The following is a 22,428-nucleotide window of genomic DNA, read 5'->3' as shown; positions in this document are numbered from 1 at the left end:
GCGCGGATGATCATCATTGATTCTATTGATTCTATTGATTAGCTGATAGGTTGGGCACGCAGACTACGATGCCGAACATGCAGATTATTGATTCTATTGATTCTATTTCTCCCGCTTCTTTTTGATTTACGTACCATATTTCTCCCTTGTTCATCTGTCACCTAAATCGGGGCATTTGTAGAGGGAGAAAAAACAGCTTTTTCTGCTACTTAACTGGGAGAAAAAACATTTCTTATATTGCCCAACCTGACGCGAATATTCAGCTCGCGGATACTATAATTACATGGGTATTTCCGCGATCTCATGACATAATATTTAGCCAATCATAGCCCAGAAACGCGCGCATCCGCTGCCTCTGCTGCTTGGTCCAGACTCATTTTTACCCTAAGCTCATAGTTGCTAGTTTCACTGTACAGTCAGTATCCAATGTACTGCCGAACTGCCTGGTCAGCTCTCCTAGACTCTCCGAGGCTTGGGGAGCTACCAGTGTGGATTCAGGGGTCAGAATATTCATTCTACTAATTCTATTCGTTCTATAACGCCAGTGGATGAAACTAGCCAAGTACGTGGAGCTCAGGGGTCACTATTTACGGAAGTGCCTCTTATTTACGTGTCCAATTTAATTGGATAGGGAATCTTTTCACACTGACTTGTGATACTCCCTATAATTATTAGTTCTATAAAGTCAGAGATGGAAGAACTTCCGGAAGTGTACATCAAGCCAAAGCAATTTTTAATTAATTCCTAGCTTGATTGGAATTAATTATATTGTCTTCCCAACTCAACACAGTCCCAGGTATTTATCCTTTTTCTTTATTAATTTTTTATCCAAAAAATACCATCCGAGAATAGGCTACGAATTTGTAGTAATTCTCAACCTCCCTTTCCTTCTCCAATAATTACTCTCAAGAGATATCAACTTCATGTTGTTCTTTTCTCGTAATTTGAGATAATTAGATGTACTTGAAGAAGATCTGTGTTCTTATTTACGTATTTAATATTCGTTTCCCAACACTCAAATTCGTCCTATGATAATATTGGTTGTGCGGTCACTTGCCCAGAGGTGATAATAAGGAGTAAATTTCTAATTTACGAGTTTTTATTAGTTCTGGATCAAAACCCAACTCGTATTTAGGGTTGGACCCCCGTGAGGTTCTCGGTCTGAACCAATGGTACTCAGAGGGTCCTGTTCATGTAGAGAGATTCGTTACTTTCGTGAATCCTTTCCTAGAAGCTCAGGATCGAAGTAACCAGCACCTCAGATATGCATAATCTCCCCCTACAATTTGTTGAAAAAATAACGAGATAGCAAGTAGTGACGCTTTGAAATTTCATGGAGTGGCACTTTAATAAAATTAGGTCGACAAGACTTACTTCGCTGACTCTATGTAATATAGGTAACTGGTTTGATCAAGCTAAGTTTTAATTTCATTCAAAAATGGTCTCAATCAAAATGCACGCCCAGTCCATGATCATTGATCACCTGTATTAATTTATTCACTTTGATTGAGATTGTTTTTGCAGCCTATTTAAAGGTACATAAATGGTATCCATGTGCATGAATTCTTTTCCAGATCTATGTATGTTGCAAAATATAAGTAGTTTCATTAAACTCTATATCGTACTTATTTTGAAAATAAATCTGAGCTATGATTCAGACGATTATTTTAAATCACTTATTTGATCCAATGAAAGATTGGTAATACTTGGACGTCTACATAGATAATAATAAAATACCCTTCCTCACTTTCTTTGTAATCACCAAAATAGCATAATATTTATCACGTAACTTATTACTCACCTGCTTATGTTCGTCTATACATTTAATACTCCAAAACGAGTTGATAATTAAATGGCCAGCATTACCGATGAATTTAAATAACTGCATTATGATGAGAATATGTATCTACGTTTATACTTATGTTTAAGTTGAGATAAACGAAACCGGCGTCGAGCACGTGCGAAGATGAAACAATTTAGAGAAAAATTGATTATTCGCAAGATGCGTTATATTACACTCACGACGTACACTTCTAGCTTACGATTCAAGGTTTTATAGTCTTTCTTCTGAATGTACAGCCTAAGACATTTTTTTTCCTCACTCCCGACGACGTGCAGAAAAGTTTGTAGAATTTGACGCACCGCTGACACATGGTGGAAAAAAATAAAGCTGGCGTGAAATTATGAATTTCCTATGATAAACATCGCATATAATACCGAAGGACGTATGTACGTATTAATATCGCAATACGAACCCCTCGATGGAAAAAAAAGAACAAACAAACAATTAGGTACTTCGAATCGTTTATTTTACAATTAAACAAAGTTTGGACTCAAATTGGTCAAAATTGAAGAAAAAAACATGATTTGATATTCTCATCATCTTAACTTTGGCGTATTGATAAATACTCCGAATTTGAAACAATTTTTTGTTTTTCAAAAATACCATCTCCTGATTTTAAACAGAAGACCCCTCTCCCTACCAAAAAAAGATTTTGGGTTTTTGCATTTGCCCCTGGGTAATGTAGTAAACAATCTTCAAAAAAATAGAAAAAAATTGTAAAAAATGTTTGTGGAAGTTTTCCTCGTGTTAAAATGATTTAAGATAAAAAATAGGTAATTGCATCAAATAGGTAATTAGAATGCTATTAAAAACCGTGAATATTCCTACATATCATAAAGCAATTGTTGTGTTGTTATGAATTTAAAAAAATTTTAAAAGTGACAAATTTACTTAGTGTTGGTATCTAGGTGATAGTTACATATGTATCAGATTGAAAAAATTGTCTCAAAAAGGTGATAATATTTTTTCCTGCGGTTTTGATCATTATTAAGTACTTACTTAATAATTTTTATTTATGCATCAACAAAAGTACGTACATTTTTTGCCAATGCTGTCTCTCAGAAGAATGTTTTCAATAATTTGGACTCTGAGAAGGTTTGACTCATTCGTGCTGATTATCATTTTGATCTTTTTTGCTACCATTTTTTCAAAACTAAAATCCAAAAATCTGCTTAGGTCGAAAAAATGATAGAAACTTATAAATTTCAAATTTTTAGTTTGATAAGTTCGTATGTAAACAAGGATTTTTTTATTTTTCATTTTTATTGCCCCTCAAAAAAATTATTATTTACGAGAGAAAATCTTGGATTTGAACCATTGGAAGTGGATTTTAATAATGTGTACCTGAGTTGGTCAAAAAGCTTTAAAAAAGGTTGATTTGGCCTACTTTCAGCTGTATTCCTCAATTTGATCGAATTCTGATTTCTCATCACTTCTCATGGAAAATAGATGGAAGGTCCAAAAATTTACCAAAAATCAAAAAATAAAATTCAATGTCTAAGTATTTTAATTTTTGATAGTACTGTCTTCTGGAAATCTAAAGCGTTATCAAGCACGACTTCCTTTACGTTGTATTTTAAATTTTTGTTAGCTGAGATAGGTTTCGTAGAAACTGAAACGACAACTTTTTGTTGATAATATAAGTGCTATCATTTTAGCGAAAACATACCTATAGAAGAATTATCATACACACAGTCACCAATCACCATCTTGTGAAGTAATATATGTATTAATATTGGAGTGGTGACTCTTTGCTAATATCCGAGAAAGATTCCATCGAAAACTGTGTGCAGGGTTGGGAAGTAGACATTAGACAAATATTTCGTCATTCTGAAATGAAAAAATAAAAATGACGAAGCACGCTAAAAGAGCATAATATTTTACATTGTTGAAAAAAATTGAGAATCCAAGCCTATTCTTTGATTTAAAAAAAACTTATTTTGAGTTGAAAAATCTAGAAAGATTCGACTGTGGGAAATTTTTACTTTTCAGGTCGTTCTATTATTTTTTTCCTCGTTAATCCTACAAATGTGAAAATTGTTGTATTTTGTATGCTTCCGAATGTATTTTTGGAAAGAAAATAAATCCAGAAGGAATTTACAACAAAACATGAATAAACTTACTTTTCAGTTGAATGATCATTCTAAAGATGAAATTGGTACCTACAGATTGAGATTTAAAAGTAGAGAGTGGAAGGTAGATACCTCAAGTATTGAATTTGTTTACATGAAAAATAATGTACAATACCTATTTTAATTTAGATAATTCAGTGTTATTACTCACTCTCTATTTTTTGAAAAATGGAGAATTTTTTCTGGAAAAAGTTCCTTTAAGAATTCCATTAGGTATAATCGTTTATTTTTGCATAAAAATCATTGAAACTTTCTTTAAATACGAGCAAAGTATCGAGCACTAAAATAGCTGAAAAGTTCCAAAAAGTTTTGAAATTTCTGTACATTTTGACAAGCATTAAAAATGTGTTGAAATTTTGAAAAAGCACATGGCAAAGCATTTAAACTACTAAAAATTTACAAAGTTGAAATAAAAGTTGGCAACATTTTTCAAAAATGGCATAATGTTAAAAACATTGTTGAAAACTCTCTTAAAAATTCAAAAAAAAAATCAGAGAAAAATCACTGAAAATTACAAAAAAAAAAAAATCATCGAAAGACGAAATTATAGTTTGAATTGTAGATATAGTACTCCCTAAAAATGAGTTCAAAATGAATAAATCATTTAAATTTCTGTAAATCATCATTGCAACATAGGTAATGTTTTTCAACGATCAGCAAAAAGTCATGAGCCCAAATCTACTGGTTTTTATTTTATTTAAATTTTCGGTCCATTTTCATAAAAAAAATCATCTAGCTTTTTTACAATCATTTTTTGTCGTGATTTTTTTCTGAAAAGCTAGAAAATTTTCTGCCTATAATTAGTCATTTTTATTCGATATTTAGCAAAAGATTGCGTAGATGCACGATGATGTACCTAAGGTTGTAGTGAAAAAATTTCGCACTGATTTTAAAGAATTCGTGACTATATTTTTTAGCCAATCTTCGTAAGTTAAAAAACAATTTTCTTTTAGCTTAAAAAAATTTCAACTGTTGACTTGTTTTTTTTTAACCTCTCCTTTCCTCTTGCTTTGATACTTTTTTCACCGACGCATTTTAAAAGCGATTCTAATTCTATCAATCATTATTTTTGAAAAAAATCACATCATCAGAAAAGAATCGTAAAAAATTAACTAAAAATGTTTCATTATATTAACTCTCTGACGAGATACGATAAATATTACATAAAAGCCTACAATTTTAAAAAAAATTGCCTTATATTTAACAAAAGAATGTCAATTACTATAAAATACTTAAGTCATTCATTTGGAAAAATTTGCTTAAAAAAAGAATAATGAGGGATGTTCGAGAAAAAGGAATCATAATAATAAATAGGTAATCAACATTAACTTATAATGAATAAATATCACAGATTTTCAAAGAAATACATCATAATAAAATCACTTAATAAAATTACAGGAGGGGTAAGGGAAGCAGGACAATTCATTTAAACTTGAAAAATTGGCTTATAAATCGATTAGTCAATAACACAGGTTTACCCATATCACTCGTCATAATTCGAATATTAATTATAGAACACAATGGCTTATGAGTCTCTTTTGGAAACAGCATTTTGATCCTTTTTTCAAAATGTATCGTGCTGTTTTGAAAATAATACTTTCACTTTGCTAGGTTGTTCAGACCTTTTCAACGTTTGATTCAGTATTAGATTCTTTTTGCAAATCTCGTCTTGGAAAGTACGTGTCCTGAATTTCCCTTAGCGTTTTGCCGCGCGTTTCGGGTAAAATAGTCACCGATAATAAAGCGATGAGGAAGCAACAACCGGCGAATATTCCTAATACTGATTGGAAACCTATCATGTTACTCATTGCGAAATAGGTTTTGTTGACCAGCGAAGTGATTATACTGCTGGATATATTGTGGAAAGCGTTCGATATACCGCTGATCTCCGTCGGTAGGATTTCTCCTGGTAGAATGACGGCGATCGACGTGATGCCTATTGTGGTAGAAATGGTATAGCCATAAATGCCCAATAGAGGAATCCATCTACATATGGTGTTTTCGTTTAATAATGATGACAGGTAGAATTCGTAAACCCAGGAAAAAAGCATGAAAAGCCCTGCCATGAGACTAGTAACAAATAGCAACGATCTTCGATTAAAATTATGAGTAAAATAAGGCACTAATACGGTACTGAGGAAAGACACGATTGAGTATATCAACGCGGCTCTTTTTGTATAAACTGGCCCTTTGAACTGTCCGAAAAATTCCGGAGTATATTGAGAAATTGGTGTGAAACCGGATATCTTATGAAGACTAGCGAGTATTATAAGGATTCCGATTTGTTTCCAAGCTCGGAGTAACGATATCCAAGGGTTGGTTTTCTGAAGCGGATTTTTGCCGTTGATAGATTCCTCGATTTTTGATATCTCTTCTTTAATGGTGTCCTGGTTATCGCGAGTGTCCTCGAGGACTTCGCGAGCGTCATCGATGCGACCTTGAATTATTAACCAATAAGGTGACTCGGGTAATTTATGAGTTGACAGGAACATCAGCACCGAGATTATGAAGAAGTATAGGGCTAGGTAACGCCATTCTAGGATATTGTAAGTGTATATGACGCTGCACATTACCACTCCAAACCAATACGATACGGAGAGCAGTGATAAGAAGAATCCTCGGTACTCGGAGACTGAGATTTCCGATATGTAGGCCGCTGCTGTCATGGTCATTCCTGTGAAACGAATTTATAATTAATGTGACTGTAATGAAGAATTCCTATTCCGTATAAGTATATTTGCATCTTGTCAGAAATTCAGAATTAAAAATGGGTCAATAATAAAATAGTTGGAAGGTACCTAGATATGGAGTAAGTTTGAAAGCTTCGTTGGAAATTCGTGTTAAGGCAAGACCAAATCTAACGAATAAAAATGTCAAAGGTTGGCTTAATTCTCGCCCCTTCCCAAGATAAATGCCCTTGTAATTGCTCAAAATTTATTAATGTTATAACAGTTTTTCAAAATTATGAACATTCAATCCGGGAAAAATGTTTAGAAAATGAAATTTCAAATTAGATAAGTGAATTTATGAAAAAGTTTCATTTCGAAATTTGGCCCCTTTTTTGGGGCACATAGGGACATTGTGGGGTGGGACCCAAAAAATAAGTTCATATTTGTGCTTGGCGACCTCAAAAACATTCCATTTTTGATATATAACTCCATTTTTTGATGATTTTTTGAAATTTTGGCCCCCTGTTTGGAGCACAGAGGGACATTGGGAGGTGTGACTCAAAAAATAAGTTCATATTCGTGCTTGGCGACCTCGAAAACATACCATTCGATATATTACTCGACTTTTCACGATTTTTCAAAATTTTAACCCCCTTTTTGGGCCACAGAGGGGCTTTGAGAGTTGGACCCAAAAAATAAGTTGGTATTCGTATTCAGCGACCTCGAAAACATACTAGTCGATATATCGCATGTCCAGATTGGTTTTTCAAATATATGATTCAGTTGTGCGTTACTTGAAAAATCAAGCACCCCCCCCCCCACCAACCCCCGGAGAGAATTGAAGACCAATCAATGGTGGTGTGATTAATAATTGGGTGAGTAGACTTTGTAAACAAAATTTGAGCGAAAACGAATGATATAAATAAGTGGTAACTTTGATCAATTTATTGGACTGACTTTTTTTGAAACACCTACTCTTTCTACCCCTTTTTTCAGACACCCCTCTTGAGGGATGGGTATCAAGCGTAGTATCAAATTGTCGAGAATTTGAAGGGGAACATTTTTAGTCCTGGTAGTTTTTCACGTAAACCTAATATTTTCGGAGTAAATCGCAAAAAACGTGAATCGGAACCGGTTTTAGCCCCCCTAAAAAAATTAGCTCCAGGGGTAGGAGGTCCTTTTTTTTTGGTAGTTCAGAGGGTTCATCTGAACACATTCCCAGAAAAAATGTATGGGCCATTTTTTTCTTTTCACTCTCGCTTTTTTACGTTATTTTCGTGCTCTAAACTATCACTTCTGAAAAATATTTAATAAGGAAACAATATTCTTACGAACCCGAACATTTTTATCATTTTTACAACTCAAGATCAAAATATTCCCCATTTGCCCGCTCTAGTTATCTGTTTCAATAAAATAGAAAGATTTTTAGCTATGAAACCTGCTCTCTTGTTGGGAATTTTTTTTAAATATCACCCTTCAGGAAGATTTGAAAAAACAGAAAATTATACATCCTAATTTTAAAAAATTGGGTACAAATGTTCAAATCGTAAAAACAGCTTTCTTGAAAAAAATCTCAGAAATGAGAATTTTGGCCAGTAAAAAAACAGCAAAAAAAGTGGCCGAAGAAGTCAAAAAAAAAACTCAAAAAATTCATACTCATTCCAAAAGGAGCTTTCTCGTCTTTGAAAAGTCAATTTAAACGATATAAAAATTACATTTTGAGTTGGAAAAATTGGAAAAATATGTCATGGTCAAATTTTCAAAAGTAAGCTATTAAGTAATCTTCTCTTTGCAAAATAAATTGGAAAAAAATTGAATATCAAAAAACAGGAGCAAGTGTCTACGCTATAAAATTACATCTCTTTCCAAAAAAATATCAAACATGCCCGGCCTAGTTTTTAAGAACAAAAATATTTTCAATGGGTAAATGTTGAAATTTTGAAAATAATAAAGGAATCATATTTTTGAGTTGGAAAGAATTGGACAATTCCCAGTTTTCAAAAATGGCTGCATAGCGTTTAAACATTTCCTAAACTGATGATCTTAGAAGAGAAATTGAAAAACTTGCAGATTACAGTTCAATTAATTTTCAAAAATGATTTTTTTAAACTGACTTGAAAAAAATAAAATTTTCTTTTGAGCTGGAAAGATTAAAAATGAAAGATATTCAAGCCTCAATTTCTTGAAAATAAGTTTTAATTTTGATCTGAAAAATTGGACAAATTTGTAATCTACGAGTACAAAAATGTGCGTCTGAAATCCGATCAAAAAATTTCGAAGTGATAATTAAATATATGAAAAATTGAAAAAAATTGCTAGAATTTCCAATTTTTACTGGGTATAGAATTTCCAAAACTTAATTTTGTGTCGAAAAAATTATAAAATTTTTCAAGCTATCAAAACAGCGGCTTGGTAAAAAAAATTCGAGTAACGATCTTTGAAAATTTTCAATTTTTTCTGGTCAAAAAATTGTATTTTTTTAAAAAATAAAATGTGAAGTTTTGAGTAAAAGAAATAATTGCGAGTAGGTAGTAGTAGAAAAATAATGTACACAAATTGTTGAGCAAGGCTCTTGAAAATTTTTTTTAAGGTTATAAGTGGGGTTAAAATTTTATTTTGAGCCGAAAATTGGTAAAATTTATTTTAATTTTGTAGAGTATTCAAGCTGTTTGGAAGTTTGAAAGCGGTTCAAATTACATTCAAAGGAGATGCATAGGCAACTTATTCAACACCTTAACATCTCTATTATGTACACGTTGGTCTGATCAAATTCGAAAGGTAAGAAATTTCAAAACTAGCGAGTAAAATAATCAAATTCCTCAATTTTTGAACTGTTTGTTTTTACAAATTTGAATTATTGCCTCTTCGATTTTTATCTACGTTTTCAAAATCCAACTTAATATGGGCTTAGTTTGTGAAATTAGTCAAATGCAATGATTATGACCCCCTCCCCACTTCTCACCATTCTACTAATTTATGCGTTTTCTAATTATTCTATGGCCTTCAAAAAAATTTCATTTCCTCCAGTGCAGCTAGAAATAATAAAGCAGGCAAGCGTTAAAAATTGTTCATTGGTTTGGTTTGGTTTGGTTTTCCTTATTTTTTTTTTAGTGGGTAACTGAAACTTTTTAAGAATCCTCCAAACATGAAAATATTAATCGAGGGTTTTCAGATGCAGCTAACTAAATTGTGACTACTGTTGTTTCATTGACTTCTGGGAACTGGAAGCAGTCTTTGAACAAATACATACTAAATTCTGATTATCTTACTCGATCGGAATTAATTTCGAGGTATACTTCGACTTGTATGTAATTTTTAATGGTTCGCTGTATTTGTGTGACTTATTACGGTTATACCCAATATTCCACATATCACGAAACTGTGGAATTTAATCGCCTCTCAGTATGTGATTTTTGTTGAATTTTTGAAAATACATCTAAGACTTTCTGACGTTGATAGGTTAGTTAAATTCATTGATAATAATTTTTCGATATGATCATGTAAAAACAATGAAATTATAAGTCGATGAAATCGCATTCACGGATTTTTTCAATCACGCCGCCTAATCTTTATTTTACGTGCAAAGATATGCAACGTTTTTTTCACCTCAACATCTATTACGTTCACCATAGGTGAAGTTTAAGTAGGTAGGTATAAATAATACATAACATTTCGTTCGATTGATAACGCTCGTCTAACACATTCGAGTCATTAAAATGTTTTAATTGCCTATGTATAGTAGTATGAGTAATTATTCTACAAAATACGAATTCCTGTTAGGCACTGTAATAGGTAATATTTTCAAACGCGATATTTTCATTTTGCACGCGGAAAAATAATACCACGTGATCGAAAATCTTCACGTGTTGGGTCATTCACATCTCGATAACGTAGCTTATAACTAGATATTATAGGTAGGCAAAAAGGTACACATACGTGTAAGACGTACAGTCTACCTTTGAAATTATACTCGTAATCACATACCTGCAGCTACTCCGTGCAAACAAGTACCGATGTATAAAGCTACTAAATTGTTGGCGCACGTAATTAACGCCCAGCCGGCGATAAAAGGTAGAAAAGTACAAGAAGTTGACCATTTTCTGCCGACGAAATCCATCATGAATCCTCCGAGCAAAAATCCCAAGGGATTGCTTAAAGAAGATAAAGCACCTGTAAAATTTAACGAACGTCAAGTTATGGATCTTTTTCTCTCTCTTTTTTTTTCTTTTGGTAAAATGTCACTGTACGCTTATACTAGCTAGCGTAATTCACCTGGCAAAATTTATTTAAAACTTTGCGCTCGCAAAATGTGCTACGGGATTTAACGCGTGCAAGACGTTCGAGTTTTTTAAAAAAAGTTTATAATGGTGGAAAATTTCACCTTATTTTCAGCGTCGCATTGGTACCAATCGACATGAATATTTTTCCGAACAATCAGCATTATTTTTGTGAAAAGTTGTATAAATATGTGACGTATGTTCGCTTTTTTCCCTATTTTGGTGTTTCGAGCAGGATGCGGAAAACGACGTTTGAAATTAGGATGAGGTCGATTGGCGGTGGTGCTGGTGGTTTAGATAAAAGTTACCTACCTACGTAATTAGGTATGAGATTTAGCGAGAATTTTGGGAAATTTTATGCAGAAGTGAGGAAAATTGGGGCCATATCGGTCAAATTTGTAACAAAATTACATAAACGTCTTAAAAACCTGCTCATCTAAAAAAAATCGAAGGAATAAGAAAAGAAAAAAATAGGTGCCTGCAGTTATAAGAATCTTACTTCGTGAAGGTCAATTTTTCAACTATTAAGATCGAATAAAATTCATGTTTTGAAAAAATTGAAATTTTTTAATTGGAATAAAAATATATAATATTTAGGATAAAACAAATATTTTGTGAATTGAGTAATGTATTTTATTTATTTATTTATTTATTTATTTATTTATTTATGATTCAAAAACTTTTAAAAATCGAATCTTGCGAAAATAACGATTTGAAGATGTACCTATTTGTAATTGAGGGGTTCCATGGAAAAAGGGCCTTGGTCATTTTTTTGTTTTTTTTCTTCTACTATTTTGTATTTTAAAAAAAATTTTAAATAAATTTTACCATATTCAGTGATATTGAAGTGTTCTTCCTTGAAAAAAAAAAACAAATTGGAAAATGTTTGCTTGTAGAAAAAGTTTTCAAGTCCATGACTGAAGCCCCTTTTCCTTGAAGCCCCTCAATTAACTTAAATATTAATTACTTATACTTGTTGGAAGGGGGAGGGAGGAGGACGAGAGAGATGACAGCATATTTGGATCATTACCTACATATTCAATAATCTGTTGGTGTTTCTCAATTTTGATGCTAATTAAAGTTTTTGAAAAATTGATAATTTTTTGAAGGGAAATTACAAAGTTTTTCATCTATTTCGGAAAGGGAGGGAAAGAGCAAAATATTAGCGATGTTTTTAAAGTATATTCATCCCATTTTTTTAAATTGACAGTCTTTTTGAAAAATATATTTTTTTAGAATATTTTTTTTTGGGTGTTTATACTCGTAATTACAAGATTATTACACCCGTAAGGGGGGGGGGGTAGACTTGGTTTGTGAGGTTGGTGTTTTTCATTAGGGAGATGAATTTTTATATTTCAGGGGGTATCGTCAGGGATGAAAATGAGAGAGATGACAGTATGCTTGGGGCATTGCATAATATTTGTATTCAAAAAGTTGCAAATATTTTTTACAAATTTACAATTAGATAGGTACTTATCTATTTTTGAAAAATAAACTTTAAAAAAATCACAGAATCTTAGATGCTTATATTTTTAGGGGGAAAAGAAGATAAGAAAGTAACATTATCATTAAAATATTATTGGGGGATTGAATTTTTAATGAGAATATAATTTTTCAGTCAAAACGTGATGATCATTTCAAAAAATAACTTGGTATTTCTAGAAACGAACCAATTTCTTTTTTTTAATTTTATTTGGAAGGGTTTGAAAGTGGAAATATTTTCAGAGCATCAAAAATAGGCATTATGCATATAAAAAGCTGCAATTTTTTGTTGATTTTTTTTTTTTTGGGGGGGGGGGGGGGTGTTTATAATTACAAGATTATTACACCCATAGAGGGGGGGGTAGATTTGGTTCGTGAGGTTGATGTTTTCTATTAGGGAGATGAATTTTTGTATTTCACAGGGTTCGTCAGGGATAACAGGTGGGTTTTCTTTTATCTGTAGTGTAAGTCTGTTTTGTTTTAGTTGGGGACAGTTGAAAAGTATGTGTTGAATGGACGTGGGTTCGTTTCTGCAAAATTGGTATGGGGGTTTTGGTTCTTTTTGGTATAAGTGGTTATGAGTAATTTTTGTGTGGTCTATTCTTAGTCTAGTAATAAGGATTTTTTCTTTTCTGTACAGGTGGCCTAGATTTTTCCAGGGGAGGATTGTTTTTTTATGTTGGAAGAGTTTGTTTGAAGTTTGTTGTGACCAAAAGTTCTGCCAGTTGGTAAATGTGTTATGAGTGATTGGAGATTTAATATCATCAGGAGTGAGAGAGGTAAGAGGGGTGGGGGCAGCGGCTGTTTTTGCTAATCTATAAAGATTGGAATTTCTAAATAGATTTTCAATACCTAACAGTTTTCGGTAAAAGAATATAATTTTTAGAAGGAGAGAGAAGGAAGGAAAGAAGGAAGGAAAGAGACAGGAAATGAACGTACTGAACAATATTTTATGAAAATTGCAAGTTCAAAAAAGTTAAAAATTAGTCTACAGTTGCTTGAGCAAAAAGAAACACAACAGTGTGTTTTTTCAAAATGCTTACTTACAGTTTTTGAGAAATTTACTGTTTTTCTTGAGAAGAAGAGGGGATGGTATGACAGTTTTTTCAACAATAAAAAGACACGTTCTTTTTAAATGGGTATTTTTGGGGCTCAGGAGGGACTATAGGTTATAATGTTGCACTTACTATCGCAAAGTAGCTTTATTTTAAGAATTGTAAAAATGATAGATAGGGAACTGGATGGTATAGTTCCTACTAAATCTAACGTCATACTCGTGATTAGGAGGTTCAATTTTCCACACAAAACACGTATTTACCCCTTCGCCTGTTTTCCCAATTTTAAAGGGAAATATCGTAAAAACGAGACACCAAATAAAACGTGTGGATATCTAGATTAAGGTGGATCGTGAAAAAAAAAGTCAACGGATTTTCACCAAATTCAGAAAAGAGCTTCATTTTTAGTTGAAAGTTATTCGGTAAAAATTTTAGCTCAGGGGGTGCTCCTGGAGGGGTCATTCGGGGGAAACATTTTGGAACGCAGTGATGCTGATTTTTTAGCCAATTACTGCTAATTTCAAAAAATTGAGAAAAATAACCAAAAACTACAACTTGATGAATTTTTTTCAATTTTCTCAAGTTGGCAATCATGATAGAAAAATTGGTACCATTTCATTCCAAAATATTTCCCCAGTTTCAAGAATCATTCCCTTCAATATTTTGACATCATTACAACAAAATATTTGCGATACAAACATAAATGTTCAAAATCGACTTTAGACCTATATCCTGAAATCAGTGGGTTTGGATCATTTTTCCAAAAACAGGTTGGCGAGGGCTAGAATCAAAAAATCACGATTTTTTTGAAAATTCCTCCTCTTTGAGGGCTCACATCTTCCCTCTAGGGGCACCTCCACCATAAATAACTTTCCACTAAAAATGAAGGTTTCTGCCTAATTTGATGAAACCTGCCAACTTTTTTTTGGGGGGGGGCGTCCACCTAATCTGGACACATACCTACAAAAATTTACTTTTGAAGAAATATCAATTTTTATATAGGTACGTACTTAATAAGAAACATTTCTAGCCCGGGAAAATCTTGAAAAACCATTACTAACATTATTATATGTAAATCTTTCAGGAAATCAATAAATTAATCATGCAAGTAAGTAAGTATTTGTGAATATTAAATCAACCAAGAGATTGTATAAATCAATAAAAATACTATTACCTAATAAATTGGAAATATCGATAAAATTACAGAATAAAACAATAGGTAAACAGTAGCACATTTCCCTTTAAATATGATTAGCACATAGGTCAACCATTTAATATAAAATTAGTCATCATATACCTACATCTACAGCACATTTTCACTCGCAATTAGATATTAACTTACTACGAACTGTAAATATTTACTTTATAATAAAAATTTTCTGTTTACTTACTCAACCAGGAAGCTTCTTCTTGATCGATTGGAATCGTGGCATTATTTTTCTTCAATTCAGGCATCAAAAAAGAAATATAAGTTCGAGTAGCTCCACACATCAAGAACGAGAAACAGATTATAAATATTAAACCAGTCTGAAACAACAGATAGAAAATTGTCAGGATATTTCAGACGATAAGTAAGGTGCACGATTAGGTACGCGATTATTATTTTGCTACGTTTAACGAACCCCTTTTTGATTAATGATCTCGATGAACAGCATCATACAAATAAAACTAGTATGTAAAAATTATTCGATATTTTTTTCTTTCTTTTTTTACCACATAACTCCATTTTTCTTTTCTTTCAAAACAATGCACCAATGTGTTAACCTTATTATGCACCTATAGTTACACATAGAACAAATGCGACTGTGGAATGAAATTTTCTCGGTTCTAGTCGACGATCGGTTAACGTGACATTTTGATTAAAATATGGGTGCTGATTATTTTACACGTGAAAATTACATAAGACGAAGTGCGTTTTCGAAGAAATGTAGTTCAAAATCTGCATCATAAAAATGTGAAAATAATTGTCGTAATTTTTTCTCGCCCAAACCATGGATTGTGTTTTCAGTTGGACAGAAATTAAAACGGTTTTGTAATCGAGCTAGACTAGGAAATCCGTCATGGTTACAGATTTGGAGTAAATACAGGTAGGAGTAAGTAGGTATGAGATAGATAAGAGATAGATGTGTAAAAAAGAGCGAGTAGATGGTATTTTATTTACGCGTCTTTCTTTATTTTCTTATTGTTATGTTTTTGTCGCGAATTTTCTACGTCGTCGGTCGGTCGTAATCGATGTCTATAAACTAGATCCCAATTAGTAGGTCTCTAACTAAGTAACACTTGTTATAGGGTCAAAGTTATGGTAAATTAAACCAAATGAATCAGCAGCCGGCATATCTTATAAACAATTTAATATTACGTAGAGGCTCGCAGATTTCGAATATGGTACTTATGATATGCGTAGTTTGAGATAGCTATCAATGGAAATGGATGATTCAAGTAAGTACGAATATTTCAAAGATTTCAAGATACCTTTATTTACTCGTAACCCATATTACTAAAAATATCAATATAAATTCCAGAAATTGAAACCAAATGAGACTAGTGAAATGTGTTTTTGGATATACATAAACTCGGTATTCGTGTTTAATGTTCCTATTTCGACATAATTTCGAGATTTCAACCAATTTTTATAGGATATTTGGTAACACTGTATTTGGTATTGTTTCACTTTTCTTCTTATGATTGTTTTTAATGCCAAATATGTTAATTAACTCTTTCTCATTTCCCTTGGTATGAATTTTTTTTCCATGAGTAGTTTCGATAGTGGTTGGAGTTGGAGGAGAATAGAACAGAAAATCGTAAAGATTAAGTACCGAAATCTACGATTCAAATTGGCATCTGTTGGAAAAAAATGTATAGATATTCACGTTCAAGTTGAAGGACTGAGATTTTCAACTTTCACCTACTTTCCATTACCCACTCTATTTTTCAATTTACTTTTCGAGATTTTGTGGTACGTTTTTTTGATGCACATGTTCAAAAATAGGTTTTTCAAGCTCTCCTCCTTCACTTTCACCCGATCCATAAAAATATTTTCTAGATAAAAATCCTCAAAATTTAACGAGGACAAAATTTTGGAATGTGAACCGTTCTAATTCTCCAATTAATGTAAGAAAAACAGAAATTGTTTCATCAATAAAAAGAAAATCAAATGGTAATTTTTTTATCAATTTTTGTTCAAATTTACCTGTATTCATTTTTGTCTCAAAAGGAAACCATTGCGGTCTTGTTTTGCTATACATAATTGTATTAAGTACCTATCTTGAATCATGAACAAAACTTCAAGAGATAAGAGCCCGTCAAAAATCGAATTTCATCTACCAAAATTGATTTTTAATTTTTGGTCTTTCATAACTTATGAAATTTTTCAATTATTGGATGATGAAAATTATCAAAAAAAATGTACTTAATAAATTGTGATTGAGAAATAGTCTTCTTTCTCAGAGAGGAACTTAGTTGATCCCTTTGCTTTTGCATAATCCATTTTTCACATTTTCAAGTCATTTTAAGTCCTTCAATTTAACTTTTTTTAGTTTTTCAAAAAGAGACCCTCGTTCAAATTCAGCGTTTAAAAATTTGATTTCAGGAAATTTTTGAGAAACCCTTTCAGCTTGACGACCCTTTTTCTCTAATCTAAGAAGGGAAAATGCCAATTTTCTAAATGAAAAGGAAACATGTTTCTTGATCAATTGATGAGGAATTGAAAAAAAATGCGTCGAAATTATTATATTTTTTTTTAATTCTGAGTGAAAAAATAAGGAAGCTATTGACCATAAAAGTGATGGTAGCCGAGGGGAGAGTAATAGTCCTTTTGGTGAATTTTTGAGCCATGATTGAGAACAACAGAAGCACTTTTTGCATGTTTCGTAACAATGATGAATAGGGTGGATCGTTTTTCCACTTTTTTTTTCAAATTTTGAGAAATATGAGGGTTTTAACGACGACCAAAAAAGGCTAAAATTGCATCTCGAAAATTTGGAATCACTGAACGCAGTTCTTTGAAGTTTTCTCACCATTTTGTTTTGTTTTGAGGACTGAAAAATGGTTTTTACTTATTTTTAACCCAAAAATTATTTTTTTTTAATGAAAAAACGAATGGAAAAGTATCTGTAATTTGTCCCATTTTTCAAATTTCGAAGCCCCTGATTTCAGCTCTCACATTGGTTGAAGGTCTCAAATTTTCCAAACTTTCATTTCAGCTCATTTAACCTGCACCTTTGACACATTTACTTTTTCAAAATTTGAAAAATTATGCAAAAACTACTCACCTAGTAAGTAAAGTTCAACTTCCTCTTTCTCCCTTCCTCATCCACCTACCTACCTACTAATTTTTTTCTCCAGATTGCGAGAATCTCAGGTTTTATGTCTTTATTTAGACCATCAAAACTGATAATATTAATCATCATTTTCACAATTTTTCTTATTTCACTTCCCCCTCTCCCCATCCCTCTTTTCAAACTTCTAAAGCCATAAAACATAGGAAATGAAGTATCAATAATTTTTAAATTTTATTGCATTTCCATCGCCCAAAAAAAGATCGTAGAAGTGACTCATCCATGACCCTCTCCCTCTGTGAATTTTGGTAGGTATTAAAATTAGTTAGGTAGCCATCTCATGGTATGTTTCAGCAAATCACTAATTCCAGAATTTTGTCAAGTCATAAAAACCAAAATATTTTTAACAGAAACATAAACATCAAAATCCATTCGAAATCTCAAGCCATACAAAATAAATAATTCAACAAGAATATGTCTTCAACGTTTAGACTTCATTGTAAAGTCTCCTCACTAGGTAAGCGCGTATAAATATGGTTAAAAAAAATCAAGGTTACTTTTTCAAACAGAAATTTTTTCACTTTCTCGATTATTCGGAATCGCGATATCAATGAAATGACCCATATTCTAGAAAGACAATCAAAGTTATGAAAATATTTCGACAGAATCAATAATCAATTATTTAACTAGAAGATTGAAAAGTAGAGAGGGGAATAATACACCGATAATCGATTGAATCACAAATCTCGAAACTGCAAGTACGTACTCGTACATTACATAGAAGCGTTTCACCGTTCTGAATTAGTACGTGAATATCATACAGGTTATCAATTATCATAATGCAGGAAAGCGAAAGTCAAGCATGAATAAAAGCAGGTAGGTTAGGTAGGTAGGTATCATATGAACAAAAAGCTGAAATGGCTGAAGCAAAATATGTATATTATGTAAAATTTACTCACATTTTTTATAAAGGTAACGGAAACGGAGCTTTTCAATTTCTGGCTTAGTAACGAAATCATTTTCACTTTCATGTCGAGATCTTGGCCAAAACAAGGAAACTACCTGGCAAGGAAGAAAAAAGTTATTGCATGCATGTTATGCAGAAATTTAACATATGGAATATGTACACCGAATAAGCTTTTATGTGGAGTACGTTGTCGATACACGTTTACGCGGAATAAGTAAATCTCGAGACACATACTATGTATTACTAAATAAGACCTAAACAGATTAGATCGTCGAATACGGTATGAAGCACGAAAAGTAATTGAAAAACGTGAGATAATGATTTTGAAAATTGAAAAGAAAAAGTACATAGAAAAGAGTGTAATATTGCGGAAGGTTCAAGCAATAATCTCTATCGAGATATCTAATCTGAGGTGGAATATTACAACGGATCAAAGAAGCAGTATAGGTAGGTATATACTCTTAATGAACACCTACAATATGAGGGGGGAAAAATTTATAAAATTTTGTACCAACGTGTATCTTACATGATTTGTTTCTCGACTGATGGGTTTCTTCACATGGTTCAATATTCTGGGATCTGGTTTGCTTGTTCGAAGATGTCGATAAATGACATTATCTAAATGCAGATAAAATCGAAGTAGGTAATCGATGGTAATAATAAGTTTATCTATCTCGTTTTATTGAATGATTTTCAACGGGAAGGTTTGTTGGTATTCTGAAGAGGGCAAAATAATGAATTCTTTTCATTTTTTTAAAAAGTGTTGTTACGACTAGGAAATGTCTTGGGCCAGTCTAGGTGTGTATATGGTTAGGTAATTATACAATAATATTTTTGTTTTAAATAGGTACATTATAAATTAGAAGAATAAGTTATACCTATCTAGATATACTACCTATGACATGACAGTACATAGATAGGCTCGTATTTTTCAAGTGTCTGTCTAAGCTTACGTATTTTTTCCAGCTACCTATTTTGATGATGAAATTAATTGGGCATCTTGTTAGGTCAACTAAGACGTTAAGTAGATTCTCGTTGCATTAATGATTTAATACCATAAATATCTTGTTTTTGATGTTCGTCTTATCGAATATAGTACGTAGAAAAAATTCATTGATTAATAATTTATTGTGGCACCAACTGCGTTTGAATATCTGGACTATTTTTTAATGATGCCTACTGATTGAGAAGTCTCATATATTTTCAATTTTCAAGCATACTTGAACCAATGACTCAAAATTTCTTTATTTCGTAGTCGAAATTTTTTTCTTGGGTGAAGTTGGCCTGATGCAGTCAAGTCTCAATTCTCCTCCCAAGCATCGTGACTGAAATAATTTTAATTTTTGGTTTTTTTATTTACGTTGTTTGGTCATATTTTTTTGGTTTCTAAATGTCATTTTAGATATTTTTGAAATAATTTCTTAGCAGCAGTTTTTGGTGATTTTTAGGTTTTTTTTATCATGCACTTGCAGTTAAAACACAGACATTTTTTTTTATTATTATTTCAAATAATTTCATTGGTTCATTCATGTCAAAAAAAAAATAATTGAACTCGACCCTATGGATTTTTTTGATATTTTGTTGAAATTCACTAGGTACTTATTGAAGTAGGTTAATTTTTGGCTTTTTGGTTGGTACTTGTTCTAAATGTAAGTTGAAGAATATAAATAGCTCCTTGTACTTTTAAAATTATTATGTGCCAAAGTAACGTGATCTACAGCTTAATGAGAACGAGATTAGATATCGCGAATTATCAGTTATCGGAATTCGTTTTTAATTATGTATCGAAGGCCTTGATAGAGTAGGTATAAGTACGGTCCTTCAATCAGGTGGATCTTCGTATCGATATTATGATATGCCCACTTGATATTTCCCTCAAGTAGTTACTTATACCTACATTAGACCTACATTGATTTAGCATAAATAGTCTCGTGTAATTAATTCAAATAAGAATTAATTTAACCCCTCCTTCATTCCATCACCTCCTTCTGAGTCCACGATCATAGAGCATTGCCCCCTCTGGTGGTCTTGATCGACACTTTTATTCCTATCAAAATTTCATTAATGTTTTTCTTCACAAGGCAATGAATGATCCAGCCACAAGATCGTCTATCCCTTCCAGATCCGAATGAGGATAGGTAAGTAGGTAATTCTGGCAGTCAGAAATGTTTGGTGAAGCAAACGATCTATCTTTAGATGGAAACACGTTGCGACTTTTGTTTTGTCATAAAATAAATGAAATTCAATTTTCATATTTTTCATCAAAAGTTACGAATTTTTAAAAAAAATTTTGTGTCAATCAATTTCCTGTGAATTGTATTTTTTCTCTCTTGGGATTTTTTAGGAATGAGCATTCCTTACTCATAACTAGGTACTTATTTTTTCCAAACTGCATTCTGAATAAGCATTCCAAGAAGTAATATTTTTCGAGGGATTTCCCAAAAAATCCCATCGTTTAGATATTTAATTCATTCAAGCGAATTTCTCAGAAGAAAATCGCACCACCACGCCGAATCACTGACAAAAAGTCTGTGAGATTATAAACGCACGAAAAAAATAATAAGTATCAAGTAGGTATTCGTAAAGATGAAAAAAATTCATACCTGCATATCCTTCTCAAATAATTCATTCTGTATAGCCGCGTGTTTTGCTTAGGAACGGAGACAAAAAATGGTCAACATATTGTATTCATTATTCGATGAAAGAAATGCATTTCAACTAACTACTCGCGATGCTAGATATGTGCAACTTACTACGATTTTTATGCGAAATTAAATCGACCAGAGCTTGGATAAACGAACACGAGTTAAGTACTAATTTAAGTGACATATTTTTCCGTATTCTCTTCGAAATTTCTTTTGTTTGATGATTATTCGAAAAGACGAACGTGACGTGTGTTGTGGCTTGGTAGCGGAAAAAAGTAATGAAATGAAAACGATAATGTTCTATTACGGTTATATGAGTTTACTTCATACTTTATAATTATTTCACTGGGTGCATTTATTATACCGGCTAGATAATGGTTTTAACGACGTGCTTGCCTCTATATTATTGGTGTCTATGGTTTATAAAACTGTGTTGAGAGTTTCACAGATTCTTCTTTACTCCGGCCTCGCCGATTGAGAGAGTGACATTTTTTTCAATTCGATGAGGTAATAAAGTACAAGATTAAAACCAAATTATGACCCGAGCAAATCAAAAATCACTTCTGTGATTGTTAAAAACCCTTTGGAAATGTTTTTCAAAAAAAATCAGAGTAGGTAAGTGGAGATCAAATTTTTATATTTTGAAATTTTTAACAGAAAATTCACATTAAACATTTTTTTAAAATTGAAAATACTTTTTTTTGAGAATTTTTATTGAAAAAATGACTTTATTTTTAACGCATTCTCTCGTCAATTACGATTTGTTTTTAGACAATTTAATTTTTTCCTGCAAAAAAACTCAACTTCGTAATTATTTTTTACCTAATTTTTTTTTACATGTACCTATGTTTTTTTCTCATTAAAAAAATGTCATTCATGTTCAAAAACTCATAGGATTGTAAAAATTTTTAATTTTATGTTTCCTTATTTTTTAATTTTCCAGCAGCTCATCCTCCCCTCCCCCTGATGAAAAAGTTATGAGCTCATTCAACTCATTGCATACGTTGACAATTAAAAGTTGAGTATCACATAAGCCAAAAATAGATATCTTGAAGCTTGAATAGCATAATGGTAATAATAA

At 32.0% G+C, this 22,428-nt stretch overlaps 2 protein-coding genes across 5 annotated transcripts in view; both read right to left on the bottom strand.

Annotated features, from left to right (window-relative positions):
- The window catches only part of LOC135835452 (facilitated trehalose transporter Tret1-like), a 44,156-nt gene extending 42,253 nt beyond the window's left edge, over positions 1-1,903 (bottom strand). Inside the window, exon 1 of the mRNA XM_065349711.1 lies at positions 1,802-1,903. Within this exon, the coding sequence (XP_065205783.1) occupies positions 1,802-1,888 (87 nt within the window). The 5' untranslated portion in view covers positions 1,889-1,903. The remainder of the gene's footprint in view (positions 1-1,801) is intronic.
- A 3,180-nt stretch (positions 1,904-5,083) lies between these two features.
- Positions 5,084-21,645, bottom strand: LOC135835451 (facilitated trehalose transporter Tret1-like). Of its 4 annotated transcripts, none has more exons than XM_065349706.1 (5): positions 21,306-21,645; positions 18,695-18,793; positions 14,850-14,985; positions 10,629-10,814; positions 5,084-6,649 (listed from the first exon to the last, which is right to left on the bottom strand). In XM_065349706.1, exons 1-5 carry the CDS (start codon positions 21,309-21,311, stop codon positions 5,592-5,594), a joined length of 1,485 nt encoding a protein of 494 aa, XP_065205778.1. In that variant the 5' UTR covers positions 21,312-21,645; the 3' UTR covers positions 5,084-5,591. The 4 variants fall into 4 exon arrangements, with proteins under 4 accessions (XP_065205778.1, XP_065205780.1, XP_065205781.1 ...); XM_065349708.1 differs by having other exon boundaries at positions 18,695-18,797; positions 21,306-21,644; XM_065349709.1 differs by lacking the exon at positions 21,306-21,645 and adding an exon at positions 19,229-19,245 and having other exon boundaries at positions 18,695-18,797.
- Between the last annotated feature and the right edge of the window lie 783 nt (positions 21,646-22,428).

The sequence above is a fragment of the Planococcus citri genome, chromosome 2 (assembly GCF_950023065.1).
Source record: "Planococcus citri chromosome 2, ihPlaCitr1.1, whole genome shotgun sequence".
Lineage (NCBI taxonomy): Eukaryota > Metazoa > Arthropoda > Insecta > Hemiptera > Pseudococcidae > Planococcus > Planococcus citri.
This window is presented reverse-complemented; position numbering and strand designations above follow the sequence as displayed.

Excerpts from the sequence above, each read along its gene's own strand:
- LOC135835451 (XM_065349706.1), bottom strand. Across the intron at positions 14,986-18,694 it reads CCGTTACCTTTATAAAAAAT|ACTGGTTTAATATTTATAAT; the intron begins GTGAGTAAATTT and ends CTGTTGTTTCAG. Across the intron at positions 6,650-10,628 it reads TTTGCACGGAGTAGCTGCAG|GAATGACCATGACAGCAGCG; the intron begins GTATGTGATTAC and ends TTCGTTTCACAG.